We start from the raw sequence: 19170 nt of genomic DNA, 5'->3' as shown, positions 1-19170 counted from the left end.
TGCAACGGATGCGAGCGAACCTCATTTCTCCTACTGTTTAATTTGAATCAATTCTCTCTCTGGTGTACGCTGGGATTATTGGACTGTGAGTCGCATAAAAAGATTCCTGCTGCTCTTATCTCTGAATTTTATCTCGCGTCGTTTCAGCAACGAAAGAAAATTTAAATCTGCTTTATGTCTAGTAAATACTTCCGTAGCTGTTGCCCTTCTGTATTTTCCAACGTCTCGTTTCAATAGCTTATCGTCATGTTGAACCGATTTTCGCAGGCTCTAACTAGCTTACGATATATTTATATTGTTATCTGATATATGGTATAAGTACTTTTCAATAGTTGCATTATCATTGCTGTTAAACGTACATGTGAAAATAATGAAATTTGAAATATTTTCTAATAACGTAACCGATATGATCAATATTTGTCTTCATAATTTTGCATCGGTTATTATATTGATGCTATTTTTAACGACGTTACAACACAACTACAATTAGGTTTTACATTAAAGAATATTTCCATAATTGCTCTGATCAATTCTGAAGGACTAATAGGATAGAATATTCAATCGATGGTACAAGCGGTACATGAAAGATATAGATAGTTACAGCGCTGCTCTTCAATAATTATATTCGAATCCTATGAATACTTCAGATTGTAGCAAAAAATCAAATTTCTGATGGCATTTCCGTTCCTGCTTATATATGCAAATAATGTCTCAAACATGCTATCTTTGCTGAACTGGAAACGGAGGCAGAACTGTGAGTTGCGGCAGACTGTGAAGGACATCTATAATTCAGGTTACGAGTGTGGAGCAGTGGAATCGGGAAATAGTCGGAGCAGTCTCGGGAAAAGAAGGAAGAGGTAGAAGATAAACCTGGTATAAAAGAGAGAATGGCGTACAGAGAAATGGCGAGAGGGTATCGCGCAAGATAGAAAGCAAGATGAAAACTAAGAACGAAAGAGAGCGAACGAGAGAGAGAGAGAGAGAGAGAGAGAGAGAGAGAGAGAGGGCAAGAGCCAGTTTGGAGGTCCAAGTGCGTCTGAGAGGCCAGTAATTTCTTTTTATATCCATCCGACTCGATTCGAGCCGTTGCTTTTCCACTTTCAGCCCTCATATTTATCGTTCACGGCGTTAACACCTTGCCAGGGATTACGCGACGGAATTTCCTCGCCATAAGAGATCGAAAACAAAGTTTTGCTCGCGAAATTCGCGCGTGATTATCATTCAACTATAGATTATATATAGAAAATGGAAACACGGAAATTTCTCGACTCTATCATTATTTTCTTGTAGAAGACAATAATTAATTATCGTGTTTAATTTTAGCCTCGAAGTCTAGACAGGCGAATTAAGACTGTATCATGAAATTGCAGTAAGATACATTACATTGTAATATCGTTATCTGTTGAACAGTTTGGGATTGTGCGAATATTAATGATGAGTGTGATACATCGAACGAAATAACGTGTTTGGGGAAGACAATAGCGTTTTATAGACATACTATTAAATCACAATGTGATGATGTATTGTCTTCTTGATGATCGGTAAATAAATATAACGCGATCGGAACAGCCATCATTAATCAATGATGTACCGTTTTTGCCCGCTTTTTGCCGTTATATCCTAATTATGTTACACACGAGCGAGCTGCATAAAGTGACTGCAATCCATAATTATTGCGGCCGTATCATCGCACTCACTTAATTGCTAGCGTTTTATCCCGTAATATATTAATGCGAATAAAATTGACGATCGCATCCGAAATTTGTATAATAACCACCCGATGCAAATTTGCAATACGCACTCTTCATTCGAAAATATAAAGCAAGATTCAGATTACACATTAATATGTATCGACTATATCTTTTCGTTTCAAATTGATGATTTCGTTTACAAACAAAATTTGCAATATTCGAAAGAGCATATATATAGAGAGAGAAATTTTATAAGCACGTATTAAAATATGATAATGCGAGACAAATGACGTAAATAAGTTATTCAAGAAGATAAATGAAAGTACTTCGATTCAAATGCGTAAATGTTAACCTTAGAGTGCTACTATGAGTAAATTTTTATTCTGGAACTAAATTAAGTATTCGCTGCTATTAAATAACTACGCTGAGAGGTTTTATGTTTCCATCTATTATTCTCTTTTAGTGTGTCTTACAGAAGCAACTGTTCAGCAATTTTGAATGAATCCCCCGATAATTTTTCTGATTGTGACAATGAAAGTAAGGATCTATTAGAATATCATTTGGAGTAGAATAAATCGGTGTATAATTATTATATATCATTATAATAATAATTACATCGATTTATTCTACTTAAAAAGGCGAAATTATTCATTAGTTGAACACACTTGTTAGTAAAAAAACAAGAATTTTATTTTCTTTTTGCTTCCATTTTCAACTTTGTCGACTAGATTCTCGAAAAGAGCAACTTTTTTACTTCTCGATACCAATTGTGGTCTAATAATTTTGATTAGAACTCGAGACACAAAGATTTAAAATATAATAGAAAAGTTCGTGGAGGTCGTCTGAGACTTAATAAGTCACAATAACATTTAATATTAGATTAAAATGTTTAAACATTAAAACATTTATTTATTTTACATTAGTTCGGTTATTCTACGACCTTGCAACTCACAAAGTAGACATAAAAAGTGTAAAAAAATTTTTAATTATGTGGATGAATTTTCATCCAGTGCAGTATTAATGTCAGAAATATATGAGCAACACTCTAGGGTTAAATTAAAATGACATACATTGTTGTAACGAAAATATGAGAAATGGTGTGACAGTAAACGTAATAATCCAAATATTTATGTAAACTATATAAATATTTAAATATTCCATGCAGTAGCTAATTGGAATACTGCTTATCAAACTGTTTACGTAACAAGACTGATAACTTAAAAAAAAAAACCTGAAACATTCGATTGGAAAAGACAAAGCTTTGAGTATTTCATTATTTTGTGCAAGTATTGCGCAAAACATGCCAATATGAAATTTAATCGCGTGCTTTGTATCCCGTCGCAGCTTTCTAATAAGCAATATCGGAAATATTATCCTTTGTTTGATCATTGGTGACGCGTTTCAAACTTTACGATCCGACATAATGCAGCAGTTACTATTTTCCCCATGCTGCCTATCGCACCACACTCCGAATAGCCGTATGATGTGCATTGTCAAATAACGGTGGAGCCTGCATGCAATCAATCAATCATAGCTATTGTGTGTACCATATAGAACAATTTCATCTCCTTTCAATTCTCTTAATTTCGTGCATGCAAATCGAACTTGGACATAAAAACTGTTACAATTTTGATATCTATTCTTACCGATGGTAATAATTGAATGCCGTTTCCATATTAGCATGCATATCATTTTCACGTGTCTGTAGCACTGAACCTTGAACTCGGAATTCTATTAGTTTTAATCTCTGATTCGAACGGGGTTCAATCCTATTACTAATGTATGTTCTGATTATCATGCCCCATGTAAATATATGGTGAAAGAGAAGAAGGGGAGGAGATGTAGGGGGTAGAGACTACGAGTTTATGGTATTAGCGACAAGAAATTGCCGCCACGATGAACTTTGAGAAGGACTTTGAGGTTGTTACAACCTACTGGAATGGTTGTTCGACGCTCCAAGTTGCACCCAAGTAGTACTTTTACAATGCGAGCTGGTGCCGTGGCGTGTAACCGTCTAGCGAGCACCATGGCATACTTGTACGTAGTACTTTCACGATTCTCGTAACTTTAACACAACTATCATTGGTAATATCTATCTCGGTAACTTGCGACATCTTGGTCCGGTTTATTGCAATTCGATTGCTTATCGTGCAGGCGTACGTACAAAGGAAGGAAAGTTTCCTTCGTTAAGAGTACCCCGCATAAGTCTGAGATGACTCGCCGGAGGCATTCGCTTGTCTGATAGAATTTTATAAGGAGTTTTCTCTCCTTTTCCCTTTAACACGTAGGATCGTGCTTTGATATCCGTGCACGGATTTATGTGTAAAATAATATGTACTTTATATATAATGATCACGGAAGGAGAACATCACGATATATCCGCCGTAAAACGAGTAAATCAACTCTTGCGTAGTAGTTAAAAATAAAAGTTAAATAATAAAAATATGAAATAATAAAGTGACGTTTTGTGAAATCAAATATAGACACGATACATTGTTTGACGATAAGTTTCATTTAATTCTTCAAAACACATTTTGATAATATTTACATTAAAAATTCAATAATAATACAAACGCGCTATTCTGCTTTATATAGTATAGCGATTGAGAAATATTGTTGAAACTTTTGTGTCGAAGTAACTATAACTGGAACAATGAAATTGGATATAATAGATCGCAATTTAATTGGACGCCATACATGTAGACAGAAACTAATAGGAATAGAAGCTTTCTTTATTAGGTGGCAAAAGAAACTCGAACAGCAACAGTGAGCTAGTTTAATCTCGTTATTTCTCAGGGAAAAGTTTCTCCTTCTTCCGAGTGCGAACCATCTTTCATACGGAATGTCAAATAAACAATCAAGACATTTATGAACATGGATCAATAATTGAGGGAGTGTTGGTCAAAATTTGTTTCTAAAATTGAAACATTGAAATGCTCAAATGTCTAAATATTTTTAAAATTTTCATGTTAATATGCCAAAAATTTTGAGTTTATACATACATCGTTGTTATTTAGTCAAAATCTTGTTATTCGACATGATAATGTTCATGTATTCATTTGCTTATCAAAATTGTCGTTGGATTAAAATAATTTAGTTCTGAATTTGCATTTTTATGAATAAATCCTTAAATAAACACAAAGTTCAAAATCTTGAGTTATACGAAATATTTTTAAGACTATTTTTTTAGAAATATTTATAAGACGTCTTACGATGTGATTTAGACTTGGTGTTGTCTGGATCGTTAATCAGATAAAAGAATTAATTAATTATTAAAAGTATAATTTAACTGCAAAGATTTTGCATTTCTTCTTAAATAAACACTGGGATTATAATTAAAGCAAAAATTTAGAAATAAAAAATATATTTGTATTTATATAACACATAATTTATGTATAGATTTTACAATAATATATTATCGTTGTTATTGTACAACATTCGCACAATGACGGTTATGCATAGGCATCGTTATTACAGGCATAATTTTGTGTAGATATCATTTGTACGTACATTTGTACTGTCCGCAAATTAATTTTTGCAACTTTACATTTGCAAAAATTAATAATTATGAAGGGTTTATGTTACAGATATAATTGCTTCTTGAGCGACGTATCTAAATTTTAATAGTTGTACAAAATTAAAATTTTTTTGTAATTATTTTCTATCTTATTTTAAATTGATTCTCTTTCATAAATTAAGCTAAAACATTTCTTTATATTTAAATTAGTTTGCTAATTTTTTAACTGTACAATTAAAATTTGGATGAAAATATAGAAAAGGTTTAGAAAGAAAACTTCTGTGTGACTGCTACGCGCAAAAATGTATATATGTATCTTGTATAAACGTACGCGTATGCCTATATCCTAATGCATTATCACAAAATTGTGATAATGCATTAGCAGTTATTATAGGCTAAATGTATTAACAATTAACACTAATGATTATATTTGGTTTTATTTATGCACGTGTAAATGCGTGAACACAATGGTCCTTTATTATTATATTTGCGTTATTTTAAACGCTCTTTTAATACAAAAATGAAAATAGAATGAAGTTAAAAGATTAGAATAAATAATGCTGACAAGTAAATTATTCTTCACTATTTAGGAAGATAACATTTTTAAGTATCTTTAATCGTATAAAAAAAAATATATTAGAGATACGGAATTTTTGTCCTATTGAATATAATAGTTTTTTCGTAAGATGTTAGGAGTAACGTCAGTCTTTTATACAATTATATTTTATATTAACATTCAGTCTATCAAATATTTTAGAATTTTCAATAATATGCAATTTTTGAAAGCTATTTTCTCCTTCATGGATGTGAAGTGAATCACACATTTGTCTTACTCAATCTCTCGAAGCATAGCAGTGTTAGGACGATGGAGCTTGGCCGCTTTGATCTTAACTAATCAAGCGAGTGGCGAATATATCGATGTACTATATACTCGGCCTAATGACCCATTATCGATGTATAAGTCAAACGTCGAAGCTGCATCGTCGTTTATCTCGTTATGTACTTAGAAACGTTCAATATACATAATTGGATAACGGATGACGGAGGGATATCTTATTATCATGAGCTTAACTACGAATTCAAATTAGAATTTCCAAAATTCAGAGTTTCCAAAATTAAGATAAATTAGAGCCAAGAATACTGATGCATTTTCGTTAAGTCATGCTTAATTTAATAACAAGATAGATTCGAAAAGCATCTATATTATAATTGAGTTGTGTTCAATAAAAGTTGAACTTTAAATAACGAATCAAAAATGTGATATTATTATTTATCTTAAAATATCCAGGAGCATGTTAATTTACAATTAATATTTGAATTTAATAGGTCCCAAATCTAATACTTTATATTTAACAATTTATTTGAATACATTATTAATTAATGTTTCCATGTCTTAGTTTTATAATCTGGTCCCCCTTCTTCTACCCGTGATTCATTAGCGTACGTTTCGTTACGTATTTATCATTATCTAGAAGCGTCTGAATAGGACATTTATCTTTGGCGTACCAATCGGATAAATCCGAATATATTTTCGGTTTTTTCTGCTTATGCAGCACCTCGCAGAGGGTACAAACGGCCTGCTTCGTTCCGCTATTGACTCGATAATACTTCTTCCATTGTAGGAAGCTTTGATATCGCTGCAGATCCTGAGAGAGATATTTCAAGTACGCAGCGAGCTCCTTCGGACTCTCGAAGTCCAAGGCATTCACATAGGAATTCGGCGGTGCGATCTGACTATAGTTGGCGCCTCCGTAAACTACCGGGACGACATTATACCTGTAAGAATATCAATAGGAAAATATCCCATTGGTTGATAATACCCCTCTTGCAGTTTCGTTTATTCCACCTGCGGAGCTACACGTAGAAAAAACAAACTCGGTAAACAAACCGTGGAATCAAGCTAAATTGAAATAAACAATACAGAACGACTAGCTTTCTGTATTTATTAATGTTACGTACCTATACACGCGCAATTAAACATTATTTAAGAACAAGATGCTACCTCTAACCCGAATAAATTAATAGCTTTTTTAATAATAATTAATCTAGAAGAGTCAATAATAAACTATTAATAAATTATTAGCTTTTCTAACAATTATTAGCTTTTTTAATAATAATTAATCCAGAAGAGCCAATAATTATTAATAAATTATTAGCTCTTTTAGATAATAATAGCGATAATTAAGAAATAACTACTCGATTGCAAACGTGTGTTTACTGAAAATCATAACAACGAATATTGCTTTGGAATTTAATACGTAATTTAATTTTTTTGGTTTTGATTGGATATGCAATAAGTACGCACCCTTGGTAGTACACCCTGCGTAAATGACAATGACAGATGTCTTTTGATATGTAGTTTACATCAAAATATATTTGTCATCAGATATTGGGTGTACGCCCGTAAAATTGGATTATTCGTAATATCGAATGATAAACGGACATATTTAACGATCGCTAAAGCATTGTTCTCATTGTGCTCTGTCGAGCTCGTGTGAATAAAAATGAGAAAGAAACACCGCGCGTGGCGTTATCGTTACCATTTGTACTTCGCACAATCCGCAAATAGCAATAAATTCGATTCAATTATTGACGTGTTGCCGTATCGATTCTATCATCGCGCCGATAATATTTCAATTCCAGACAATCGTGGAATTTTGATGTCAACTTTATGCTCATTGCATTTACATTAAATATCAATACGTAACGTAACAGTCAGTCTGCGCGCGATTTGAATAGGTTCTATACTTGATTGCATATGAATAATACGGTTGTTGAAAAATATCACCCAAGTTTTTTTTTTCTGAAAAAATATCTGCAATATTTGTTCTGCAAATTCTGACTTGAAAAATAACGTGGCAATTTCAAGAAATCGAAAAATAAGTCATTAGTAACATTTTTTATAAATAAAGTGTCTTTACATATATCTACATATTTTAATAAACTAGTTGATAAAAAAATTTTTTGATTACATAAATCAGATAAAGAAATTTTTAATTACTTTTGCTCGCTGAATACGAAAGTATGAGAAACTCTACAGCGTCACGTACTTTTTCGTTGTACTGAAATATTTAACACGTCATTTTTTTTTATCTCGCAAGATGGTTTAAAGTTTTTCTTCCAACAAATCCTATTAACTATATAAAAATAACGTATTAAAATGTTGTGAATATCAAATATGAAAAACAGAATTATAAGAAAGCTGTAGGAAGCGAGTTGATAATACATTTTCATTTCAGTCTTATTATTGAAAATCACACACGATGGCGCACACGTTACTTGACTTGGGTCTATCATCAGGGAAAACACCTCGTAGGTACTAGTTAGATTGTCTTTGTTTACGCGCACTGGCTGCAGATAACGATCTCTCTATCTGAAGTCATGTTATGTTACCTGAGCGGATTCATCAGCTTCTCTGTCACGTAATCGTCGCAGAAGGAATTCTCGAAGGATAGATAAAAAAAGTAGTCGGCCTCGACTACGTCGTTAAGGCAGTTTCGATTTTTCTCGCAGCTAAATTTGCCGCATTTGCCATAAATATCGACGCCTATGTGCTTCGACAGCTCCTGCACATATTCCATTCGGCCACTTTTGGCATAGCAATTGCTTACAAACCAAGTTACCGGCTTGCTCTTACCCCTGACGGTGTCCAATATCGCAGATGGCACTTCGTCTACCGCGTCCCCTGCACCTGCGAAAACTGATTAGTTCTCGCGTACTCGAGGTAGCTTACACGGCGGGGAAGATACACCGCTCGAGAATTTGTCATTGGGACGTTCGTAGACATAAGAGTCGTTTGTTTTTGTCACAGGGAAACTAATTACATTTCGCATAAAAGACACGCGCAAATAACGGAGGGCATAAAAACGATCAGCAAAGAATAGAGTCGTAGTTACTTAGCCATAGTTGTAAAATATATTCTAATTTGTGACTTTAAAACTGCTGTGCCATTTTACAACGTAAAGGATGAAAATTTCCGTATATTGAGTAGCATTTATATGCGGCCTTTAATCTGAATATTTTTATCAATTGCAAAACGCGAGGACATTGAATAAAGAAATGGTGTGTGTGTATATAATGCATACAAAAGAATATATTACTTGTGTCATTTTCAAAGGCGCTCCAATCAGGATTCTTTGAAGGTGCGACGAACTCGCCGGTCTTTACATTTTCTATGATATCGTAAGTCCAGGGTATATCGCTATCGAGTCGGTACGTCATCGTGAGGTTGAAGTAGCTCTTTCGATATTTCGGAAGTATATCTCGATTGGCTGGACTTTCCAAATTAACGTACACATAAAATTGCATCGTCCTCCTCTTCCGCGGCACGTCAAACACACTCATCTCGTTACCGTGGAAAAGAATCGCGTCGTAATCTTCCACATTCAAATAATCCCGATCGTTAAAGACTTTGCACTTATTGAAGGAACAATCGCGGAAAATGTCGCCTTTTCCGAAGTAAAAGTTCCTATCACCGAACAACGTGTTCCACAGAAGAATAGTTTTTACGCCTCTCTCTCTATATGCCTTTGCTCTGTCGACTTGATTTGCAAAATAATCATTTTCACGAATCATCTTGAAAAATATGTCGTGAATTTCAAAGTCGTAAACGGTTAAGAGGTAGAAACGGAGCGTGATCATTAGCACAATTACACCGATGAATAGACACAATTTCTTCTTCATTGTTTTGGGGGCACTCTTTTGAAAATGTGCCGTCTGCATTTCCTGCAAAGCTAACTGAGATGACTGTATTAGATACAGCACTGATCCTCTCATACGTATTCAACACAATATATCGTATCATATATTCAGAGTAAATTTTCGAGTTATATCTCGTGTAGTTGTTGCAAATGTCTTAACATACTTTATTAAATCATATTTACATGCAGACGTTTAATGAGGTTTTGCATCTACCGTTAATTTCATGTATCCACTGCTATATTCTAACGGGAGAAAGTTTTGTACAAGTAACTTTTGCATATTGATGGTAAAAAGAAAATAACTTGCTTCAATCACGGAAGAAAGCAGCGATGCGGATGCGGTTTGATAAAATATCATTGGTAGAATTCCGTTCTCTTTGTGCAGGAGGAAAGGCGAGAGTTGTTAAAACTGAAAACCCGTTTGTTTGTAACAACTTAGTTTGAGTGTTTATCGCTTATGCAGCAACTATTGCTTAAGAAAGACGAAATGGCTCACGTTTTACTACCGTTGTTAAAACAAGGCACGTACATGCATGAGTGTACATAATTCTGTTTTATCTTAACTTTGTTTTATCTTTTGTTTTAGTTTGAGTTGTGCATAACTCAATCAACAATGTTTTTTTTAAACGTTTTCTGAATATTTAAGAGTCATTTAAAAATCATTGCCTGCTGATTGGAAAGTTGTGACAATGTATTATAAATTACAATTTGTAAGTTTCCTTAGTAAACTCCATAGAGTTTTTCAATTTTAATCACAATCTAAATACGTATAATGTGAGTAAAGCCGACAAAAACCAAGATAATTACTTGTTTATCTAATTGTGTTCTTGAATTTCTATTTTTTTAATGACCAAGATACTCAATTATATATCTCGCTTCGAGATAACATGTACACGTACCGTTTTGTTATCATTAACATAATAAGAGTTCTCTTTATGAAATATATGCAGACTCTTTAATGTATTGTTACTCTGGAGAAACCTTGTTCATGTTTTCCGGTTCTTATAGATTACATCGCTTCGTGCGTGCGAGAGAACAAGTTGATACTTATTCCCAATTGGTATGACGCATCAAAGATTAAGAAAATTCTCCTTCAACTTTGCACGATATCTGTATAAAAGAAAAATTAGAAAAATTAAAAAGTTAGATATATATACATACATATATATATATGTTCTATTTTATATAATAGAAATTATACATAAATATATAAAAAAATATTTATATTGACTATAAATGTGACAAATATATAATAAATTGTCTATTTGTTATTTTGAATTTCGTCAGCAATAATAGCGATAAAATATTTTTCATGTAAAATGCGAAGCAAATCAAGGCGAATCGACCAAAGGGCGAATCGAATCATTATCAGTTTTGAGATAACAATTTTGTATTGCAAGTAATTCAACGTTAGTCGACGACAAGCGCAGAGATCAATGGATATTAATAAAATATAACATAAATATGTTGTACAAAACACAACATAGCTTATTATTTATTTATAGTTATTCATTGAGAAATTTGATTCTAAAATTCTAATTCCTATTCTTAATATTTAATATTTCTCTGTTGTGCGCAGGATCTTAATAAGGTAATAACAGTTGCATTATTAATTAAACTTAAAACATTGTCAGTATATAATTTAATGTTGCATGCACGTAATCTGACCGGTAGAAAATAAGCGATAGAAAAAATATAAATATTAAAGATATTCTAAGCTTCAAGGAAATATCAGATGCAACTAGTGCGAAAGGACGGGCGATTAATTCACTACGACTTTTGGGATGAAAGAGCCCGATGAAACAGGAGAAATTTTCATGGATGAATAATCGAGTTCTTTCAAAAGATTATAAACGTTTGATGTTCTTTTGGGATAGATGTTCTATCCGCTCACTTTGTCTGTAGGCAAGGTGGTTATCAGAGCGGTGGGGGAACGTGAACACGAGGTTTCGTTTGATTAAAAATTGCTCTCTTATGATATCCAGCATGAATAGTTTTTTTCTCTACTTGCAGCCTGGAGTGTGCTTTAATCTTTCATCGTAGTTGCGTCGCATGCAATAAGTATAATAGTATTTTAAGTGGACATTTAAGAAAGGCAGGATAGCTAATGAATTAATTAGTACACACTGTGAATTATGAGTAATGGAAAGCTAAGCACAAACAAACGAATCAAAAGCGGTAGTGTCTCGCGCCAAGTGAAATACTCTCTCATCGAGTATTAAATACGTGAAAATAACAGAGATAATGTACAATATATAATTATAATATAGGATCGAATGTTAGACGTATTTTTACTATCAAGATTAGTATTTATTTCATCCTAGCTTTTGTATTCGCTTTATGTAAAATTTATTATTATTTATATAAACGTATTGATTATACGCAGTATTTAATACACAGTAAGTGAGTTAATATTATAGGCAAATACACAACTGAACCGTTTAATCCTAATTGACAATAATGAGGATTGCACCAAGCCGGAAGGCGGTTAGAATGATGAACGCAGAGAATTAAATAGTTAATGGTTAATTTTACGCTACGTTCTGATTATTTGTTAACAGCGTAAACAAGGTTATTTGTCAGTCGCATAATTAAAATAGAACAAATTTCTCTCATTGTAATTTATTGTAATTACAAATTAATTAAAATATTTGCAAATATTATAAATGTCTGTTGTAACAAACATTACGTTCTATTTAATTTTTTATTATTATATGTGTAATCATTGTTTTATTCTGAACGCGGGTGTGTTCGGAATAAAACATTGAAAACACGTGTGTGTGTGTGTGTGTGTGTTCTTGTTTCAATAATAATTATTTATCACAATTTCTAAATTATGATCGCTACGTTTTAAAAAAATAATATACGAATAAAATTTCTCTGAAATTTTATTCACATATTAGCTTGAAGAATTTATACTTTAGCGTATTAATTAATTTATTAAGATTATGTAAATTTTGTTAAGAAATTTTACGTATTTACTTTATTCAGACTTCAGGAACAATAATAAATTTATTGCCATTAACTATAGCTGTTTTTCATCGATTAGATGTCAGTTTACTATAGTGTGACTGGAATCATCGCCTACACTTTTTCACATAAATATTACGTCACGAATGTGGACGGAAAGTTCCATACCATTGATTTGAGGTCACGGTTTCCCTAGTACACCAATCCATTAATGCTGATGCGACAAATTATATTGCCATTTTGTACAAGTTTAACACATCTAGGACGCGATCAAGTCGACGCCACAAATTCTTTGAAGCATTCTTTGATTGGTTAATTAGTAACATTTTTTGTGCATTCCGATTGGTCAATTAAATACTTCGAAGTACTTTCGTCAAATTGACCGCAACCGTAATTAGCCAAGCTGACAGTACCGTATGTTTTTTCGCATTAATATACCAGTGATTCACGAAACGACATGACTAATGATACTACAGTAATGGAAAATATTTAAATAAAATATAAAGTTGTTGAGTCATCGATTACATAAACACTATTTTAACTCGCAAGTAAATGCGTACGTGTATTTTTAACTCGACTATACGTATATGAATTTTCAGAAGTTTGTACCTTACGTGTGTTTCCCTCAGATTAATTTGGATCAATCCTATCGCACCGTGGATGAAGGCAAAATTTTTCGTTGCCATGTCCTTGATGAGATTTCAGAAATTGCTATAGCGCAAAACGCATTTTTGCAAACGATCGCACGTGGTTACGAAATTATATCGCATCTCAATATAACGCATCTCACTCGTGCGCTGTCTCCGAACAGCATTTCGTGTTTCGAAGAATGCCGCGACGGTCGCCACCGTACTACGTACGACCTGCTGCTTTGAAAGTTGCAACTCGACTGACTAAACAGAGCATAGATATCCTATAACACATCCCACCTAACCCAGACTGGTCTCGGTAGCGTAGGAGTAAATTGGTTCGCAGAATCTGACGTTCCGTCAAATGAAAATTACGCGCGAAGAAGTTCTCGACTCTGTAATTATTATGACGGCATTCCCGGATAATTTATAATTACCAGTTACATCTGTGTACACTGACGGGTGCCGGCGATCATTTTTATGCTTGATTACTCTGAGAACATATCGGCCATCCGTATGAAGATATCATGCATATACGCCGAAAAATTGGACATAGCGAAACAAACAATCTGCTTCGATGGAATGTATCGTGACCACTTTTATAAACATTTAAATTAAATTGAATTAAAATTTAATGGATCTTTATGTTATGTTAATAATAGAGGAAATTTTATAAATGGAATATATAGTATAATGGAATGTAACAAAAAGTTTGAAAAATATCTTGATATTAAATTTTCATTTGCAAACCGCAAAATATTGCGCGTCATATGCATATACAAAATTATTTAATTGAAATAACACGTCAGAATGAACCTACAAAATTCTAAAATTTATATACGTATCGAAAATGTATTAAATGCGATTTATTATGTATTTGAGGCTTACTTTGGGCAATATGGAATAAATTTGTAGTGTTTTGCTGTGAAAAGTTTTTAAAAATAATTAATTTATACTTTTTTTAAAAAATATAAGCATGACTTATCAAGATCATCAGTTTCTTCGCAAAAAATTGATGGACACAAGACTGGAATATTTCGTTACTCAGCAATTTTCTCTTTTTACAAATGAAATATCCTCTTTATCGCTAAAATATGCGGACGTCACATGCGATAACGACGCCTTTACCGTAGTTGCAGTATAATTGTTGCAATGGAACTTAACGATATATTTGAATATATTTTGGGACAAAAATGCAAATGTAAAATGTAATTTGATATATTTACGTAGATATATCTATTTTTCCGCCTGCTTTTCTCCGATATGTAATACATTAACTATTCATTAACTATTAAAATGTATCAAGGTAATGAGAATATTTTTAATGACTAACAATTATATTTGCATGCGATGCAAATTAAACGTACAACGTGCAGCTGCATGCGTATAGTGAAAAAATAATTTCTACTTTGATCTTATTATAAATTAAATGAGTATATGTTTAAATTAAACTAATAACGTTAAATTATTGGATTAATTGAATAAATATTTAAGTTCTTTTTAGTGTTCCTGATCAGAAACACGTTTTAAAATACGTGGATACACGTTTAATCGTTCTACACGTTACATCACGTTAGGTACCCGCAGATAAATGATATATACACGAGTACGTGGGCAATTACAGAAAAATTTAAATTACAGCGTTCTACATTGTGTGACAGATTGACGTGTGTATTTACGTACACATACAAATATACCCTAACATTTATTGCACGAGCTTGAAATAGATAATCGAGTCGTTCCTCAAACTATTTTCTTTAATAACAATTTACTTCCTATACACTATAGCATGTAGCGTTATAAATGAGATAATATACGTGTAGTTCGATAGCTTTCTCGAGAGCGACAGACAAATTCTCAAAAGACGCTGAATTCGTCGTATTGTTGGACGACTTCTCGCTCGGTCGTATGTTTGTTGTGATCAACGGTTTTACGACGATGTATTTGAATTAGTCACCGACATTTATCAATGCCCAGACAATGTGAAGAATCTATATAAGCAGTGAGGAAAGTAAATTTCTATCGTATGTCTGCATATTGATATTTAAGTTTATAATGCGTTGGACTGTATTAATTAATGCGTTTGACTATATTAATGTGTTTGACAAAAGGATATACAATGAGACAAGATTTGTTTTTGAAGAATTTTATAAATTTAAAAATTTTTTTATATGTTAAAACTTACGAGCGATGAAATATACTACCGATTGATAAAAGGCTTAGATGGAGTAGATAAAAATAAAAAAAAATAAGTTTAAAAAATTTATAAAATATTATACACGATGAGCATATACGTATACGTCAATTTGAATCAAATTTTAAAGTTTTAAAATTAATATTTGATGAATTTTAATCGAATGAAATAACTCACTCTTTATATAAAAGTGTAAAAGTAAACTTAAAATATAAAAGTAAACTGATTAACTGTAAAGGAGTAAAAATTCACTTTTAAAATAAATTTGCCACTCTTGTTAAGAGTGAAAATTTTCATGCTAAAAGTTTAGAGCGTAGAGCATACTATTATTATGACTCGTTCGATACTTTTTCTTACATTGAGTATTCATTCTTAGTGCGACTAATTTATTTGCATTATATAATTTTATTCCAGATCTTCTTTCACCTCTTACTTAATTAATTAACATAATCTTTTAGAACTTATATATATTTGTATATATTTATTCAGTCATTAATTTAAACATTAATTTATTTATTTATTTATTTATTTATTCATGTTCTAAATACACGTATAATTCGTGTACACGTGAAATAAGGAGCTATAATTTTTATGATAAACATAATATTCCGAAGCATGTAATACTTGCAAGTGTATAAATAATGAAACCGTAACACAGTTTTCATATTTGCTACAATATGCTGATCATACAATGTTATTTATCATGTGTACGTACTAAAAGCTTCTATTAACATACACGTATATAAAAATTGAATTTTTAAAAATATTAATAAAATTTGATTAAAATCCTTCTCTTTGAAAGCATGTGACGAATAGTTTCTCACATATATCTTAAGTATAATCGATAAGAAAATAATAAAACCAATAATCTAATAAAAATTAAAACGTCTAATAATTCAAATAAAAAATAGTCGTTAATGTTTAATTTATCTCACCAGCATTCAAGAGTCACTTTTAGTATGTCACGTTTTATGAATGGAACGTCAACATTTTTAAATGATTTAAACTCCCGGCCCGAGTGTTCACGCAACGCTAGCTTTTTAATTGGTAACTTTAATTGGTTTCGCGTCGCTTAAAGTACTCGAGTACTGTATAGCATTCAGAGTAGTCAGCACCAGAAAGGTCGGGGCAATTTGTCTTTCTTGACTAAATAATAACTTGAATTCGGAACTCGACCTTGCCGTAGTCTCCTATCCGGGAAGTTCTCCGGGGAATTCTCCCTGGCCACCATCCCATAAAGCTAGTCGTCGATGTATCCTGTTACCGGAGATGCACAAAGCTTTCGAAAACTCAGTTTGCATTGAAATAACTAACGTTACCTTTTCCTGAAGTTCTATATCTTTTTATTAATTTTTTCCGTTACACACTAGAACATTTTAGAAAAAAAAAGGATAGTGTGATGGCTTTTCGCAGGTTGATACCGTAAAACTTTTTATTTCTTTTGAGCTTTACTATTTCTTTTATTCTTTGGATAGAAAAATAAAAACTTAACGTGTGTATGTCTTTTAAAATAATTATAAAACATATGAGTTAAATAATACTTTGTAATGGGAGATGTGATAAAAAAACTATCATAAAAAGTTTTTTACTTCATAATTAACTCGTTTGTCTTTTATACTAAAAAATATATTTAAAAATGTATTTAAAAAATATATAATATTAAAAAAAATCGTATTTTGCTGTTTCACATAAAAGTGCCACGTGTAATTTGTATAAGCATTGAAAATATTTAGTTCGTTAATATTGTGAAAATGTCAGACTGTGATTGTATTTTCTTGTCACGATATAAACGAAGATGACTCTAATAGCAACCATTAATGATAGAGTAATAATAGAGTATTCCATGGGAAAACAAAAAGATAAAAGATCCGGATCTGAACGTTTATCGTCTGAACGTTTATCGTCCGAGTCGTTTTTCAAGAAACATGACGGTAAGCACGGTATCGAGACTCGAAGTGTTAGGATTGTCGGGTTTTCACCAGAACGTCGCGCGTCACGTTGGTGTGCGTCAGTGTGCACGGACTTCCGGTCAGTGCAAAGTCTTCGACCGGAATTGACGGCTGCCTTCTTCCGGTCGAGCAGCCAGCCAACTACCCTCCTACTTCACTCTCGAGTGCACCAGCTTCAAAAGTTCCTCAGAAGGGTCATTCGACACGGACGTTCCGGCGTATCCACTACCTTCCTTTTCTTTTCAGCACCTTCGATTTTCCTTCTACAGCGACATTAGACGCGTGTTTCGTTCACAATGAGAGGATATTGTGAACGATCGTTTTATCGCGATATTGATAGCTTCTCGAGTACTATCTCTTTTTTGCGTTTTTAATTATTACGTTGATTTATTAAAAATATTTCTTTATGAATGCGCACAATTGTATTATAATGTTTGAGAATCTTTAATTTGCCTATAAATGGGATGAATGGGAAAGAAAAGAGGAAAATAAATTGTTACGTGTTATTTTAAAAGGATTTATAACATACTGCGCGCAAGTTGTTTGAACTTTTCGAAACTTATGGTTCACGTGTGCATGTCTCGTAAATATTATTTGATATCCTACATTTGATACTATTTTATACGTGATAAAAATTTTGTGTGGTTTTTTGTGCGTATTCACGAGCTTAAACGAAACGTCCTTTGACGAGTACCGAAATGTTGACGCGTTTATTAAAACGAAAGTCAGGAGTGTGACGTTTGTCAACCGGGTGGTAAATTTTTTTCTGCCGCTCGTCAAACGATTCGCGGTGCTATTTAAATTTTTGGTGCATGATGTGGACTCCCCCTCCCCCTCCCTCTTGCATTGTTTAAATACAAATACCTTGCGGTTTTTGCGGTTACACGCAAAGTGCGAAAGAATATGGGGGATTATCCGGCGGCATCGGTTGAATATTCCAGTTCGCGTTGGCACAACGGGAATAATAATGATGAAAATATTGTACGTTTAATATTCTACGAGCACACTTTCAGTCTCGCAGCTGTAACGATATATGCGTTTTGGTTCAGCTTTAAACGAGAAGTATCGTCGCTATATAAATTTAAACTCGAATTCCGTGATGCTCCAGTCTGCATGATAATTGGTCGTATTCCGAATGTGTATTCGTAAAAATTCGAACGCGCAAACGAGTGGACCAGGTATTACGAGATATTCCACAAATATCGTGTAAGCTTTGACAATATTTGGCGGAATAACGTCATGTACAAAATAAATGCTTTATTTATAAATACAACTATATTTTATATATTACGTATATATATTTTTGTCGATCTGCGATATCAGATTGGTGTAATTTTAATAATATTGGGTCAATTGAAAAACCTGATCCCTTTTCGCATTGCTGTTAGTGTGACAACATTGACAGATATGAAAAAGTCTCTATCAGGAAGATGACATATTAAAAAATGCTACGTTTAAAAAAAAGTTGTTTACATTTGAATGACTTACAGTACTATCTTATGTCAGCGAAAATAAATCTG

At 32.7% G+C, this 19170-nt stretch overlaps 2 protein-coding genes and 1 long non-coding RNA gene across 18 annotated transcripts in view; 1 reads left to right on the top strand and 2 right to left on the bottom strand.

The window, feature by feature from the left end:
• LOC105199947 overlaps positions 1 to 19170 on the bottom strand; it is a 299693-nt gene that overhangs the window by 117575 nt on the left and 162948 nt on the right. The gene's annotated exons all lie outside the window — the stretch shown is intronic.
• The window catches only part of LOC105199945 (lachesin), a 269609-nt gene that overhangs the window by 176454 nt on the left and 73985 nt on the right, over positions 1 to 19170 (top strand). The window lies entirely within an intron of this gene.
• Positions 5039 to 13795, bottom strand: LOC105199944 (alpha-(1,3)-fucosyltransferase C). 3 transcript variants are annotated; one of them, XM_026130512.2, is made up of 4 exons: positions 13488 to 13795; positions 9309 to 11018; positions 8602 to 8902; positions 5039 to 6984 (listed from the first exon to the last, which is right to left on the bottom strand). In XM_026130512.2, the coding sequence occupies exons 2-4, from the start codon at positions 9982 to 9984 to the stop codon at positions 6630 to 6632; spliced, it is 1332 nt and encodes a 443-aa protein (XP_025986297.1). In that variant the 5' UTR covers positions 9985 to 11018; positions 13488 to 13795; the 3' UTR covers positions 5039 to 6629. The 3 variants fall into 3 exon arrangements, with proteins under 3 accessions (XP_025986297.1, XP_025986298.1, XP_039307568.1); XM_026130513.2 differs by having other exon boundaries at positions 13493 to 13795; XM_039451634.1 differs by having other exon boundaries at positions 8602 to 8899; positions 13488 to 13791.

This window comes from Solenopsis invicta, chromosome 7 (genome assembly GCF_016802725.1).
Source record: "Solenopsis invicta isolate M01_SB chromosome 7, UNIL_Sinv_3.0, whole genome shotgun sequence".
NCBI lineage: Eukaryota > Metazoa > Arthropoda > Insecta > Hymenoptera > Formicidae > Solenopsis > Solenopsis invicta.
The sequence above is the reverse complement of the archived record's forward strand: the minus strand, read 5'-3'. Positions and strand labels throughout refer to the sequence as shown.

Bases quoted from the DNA above. Each gene is read 5' to 3' on its own strand.
- LOC105199944 (XM_026130512.2), bottom strand. From the start codon at position 9,984: ATGAGAGGATCAGTGCTGTATCTAATACAGTCATCTCAGTTAGCTTTG. The intron at 8,903-9,308 runs GTAATATATTCT...AATCAGTTTTCG, and splicing joins CGCCTTTGAAAATGACACAA to CAGGTGCAGGGGACGCGGTA. The intron at 6,985-8,601 runs GTAACATAACAT...ATATTCTTACAG, and splicing joins AAGCTGATGAATCCGCTCAG to GTATAATGTCGTCCCGGTAG.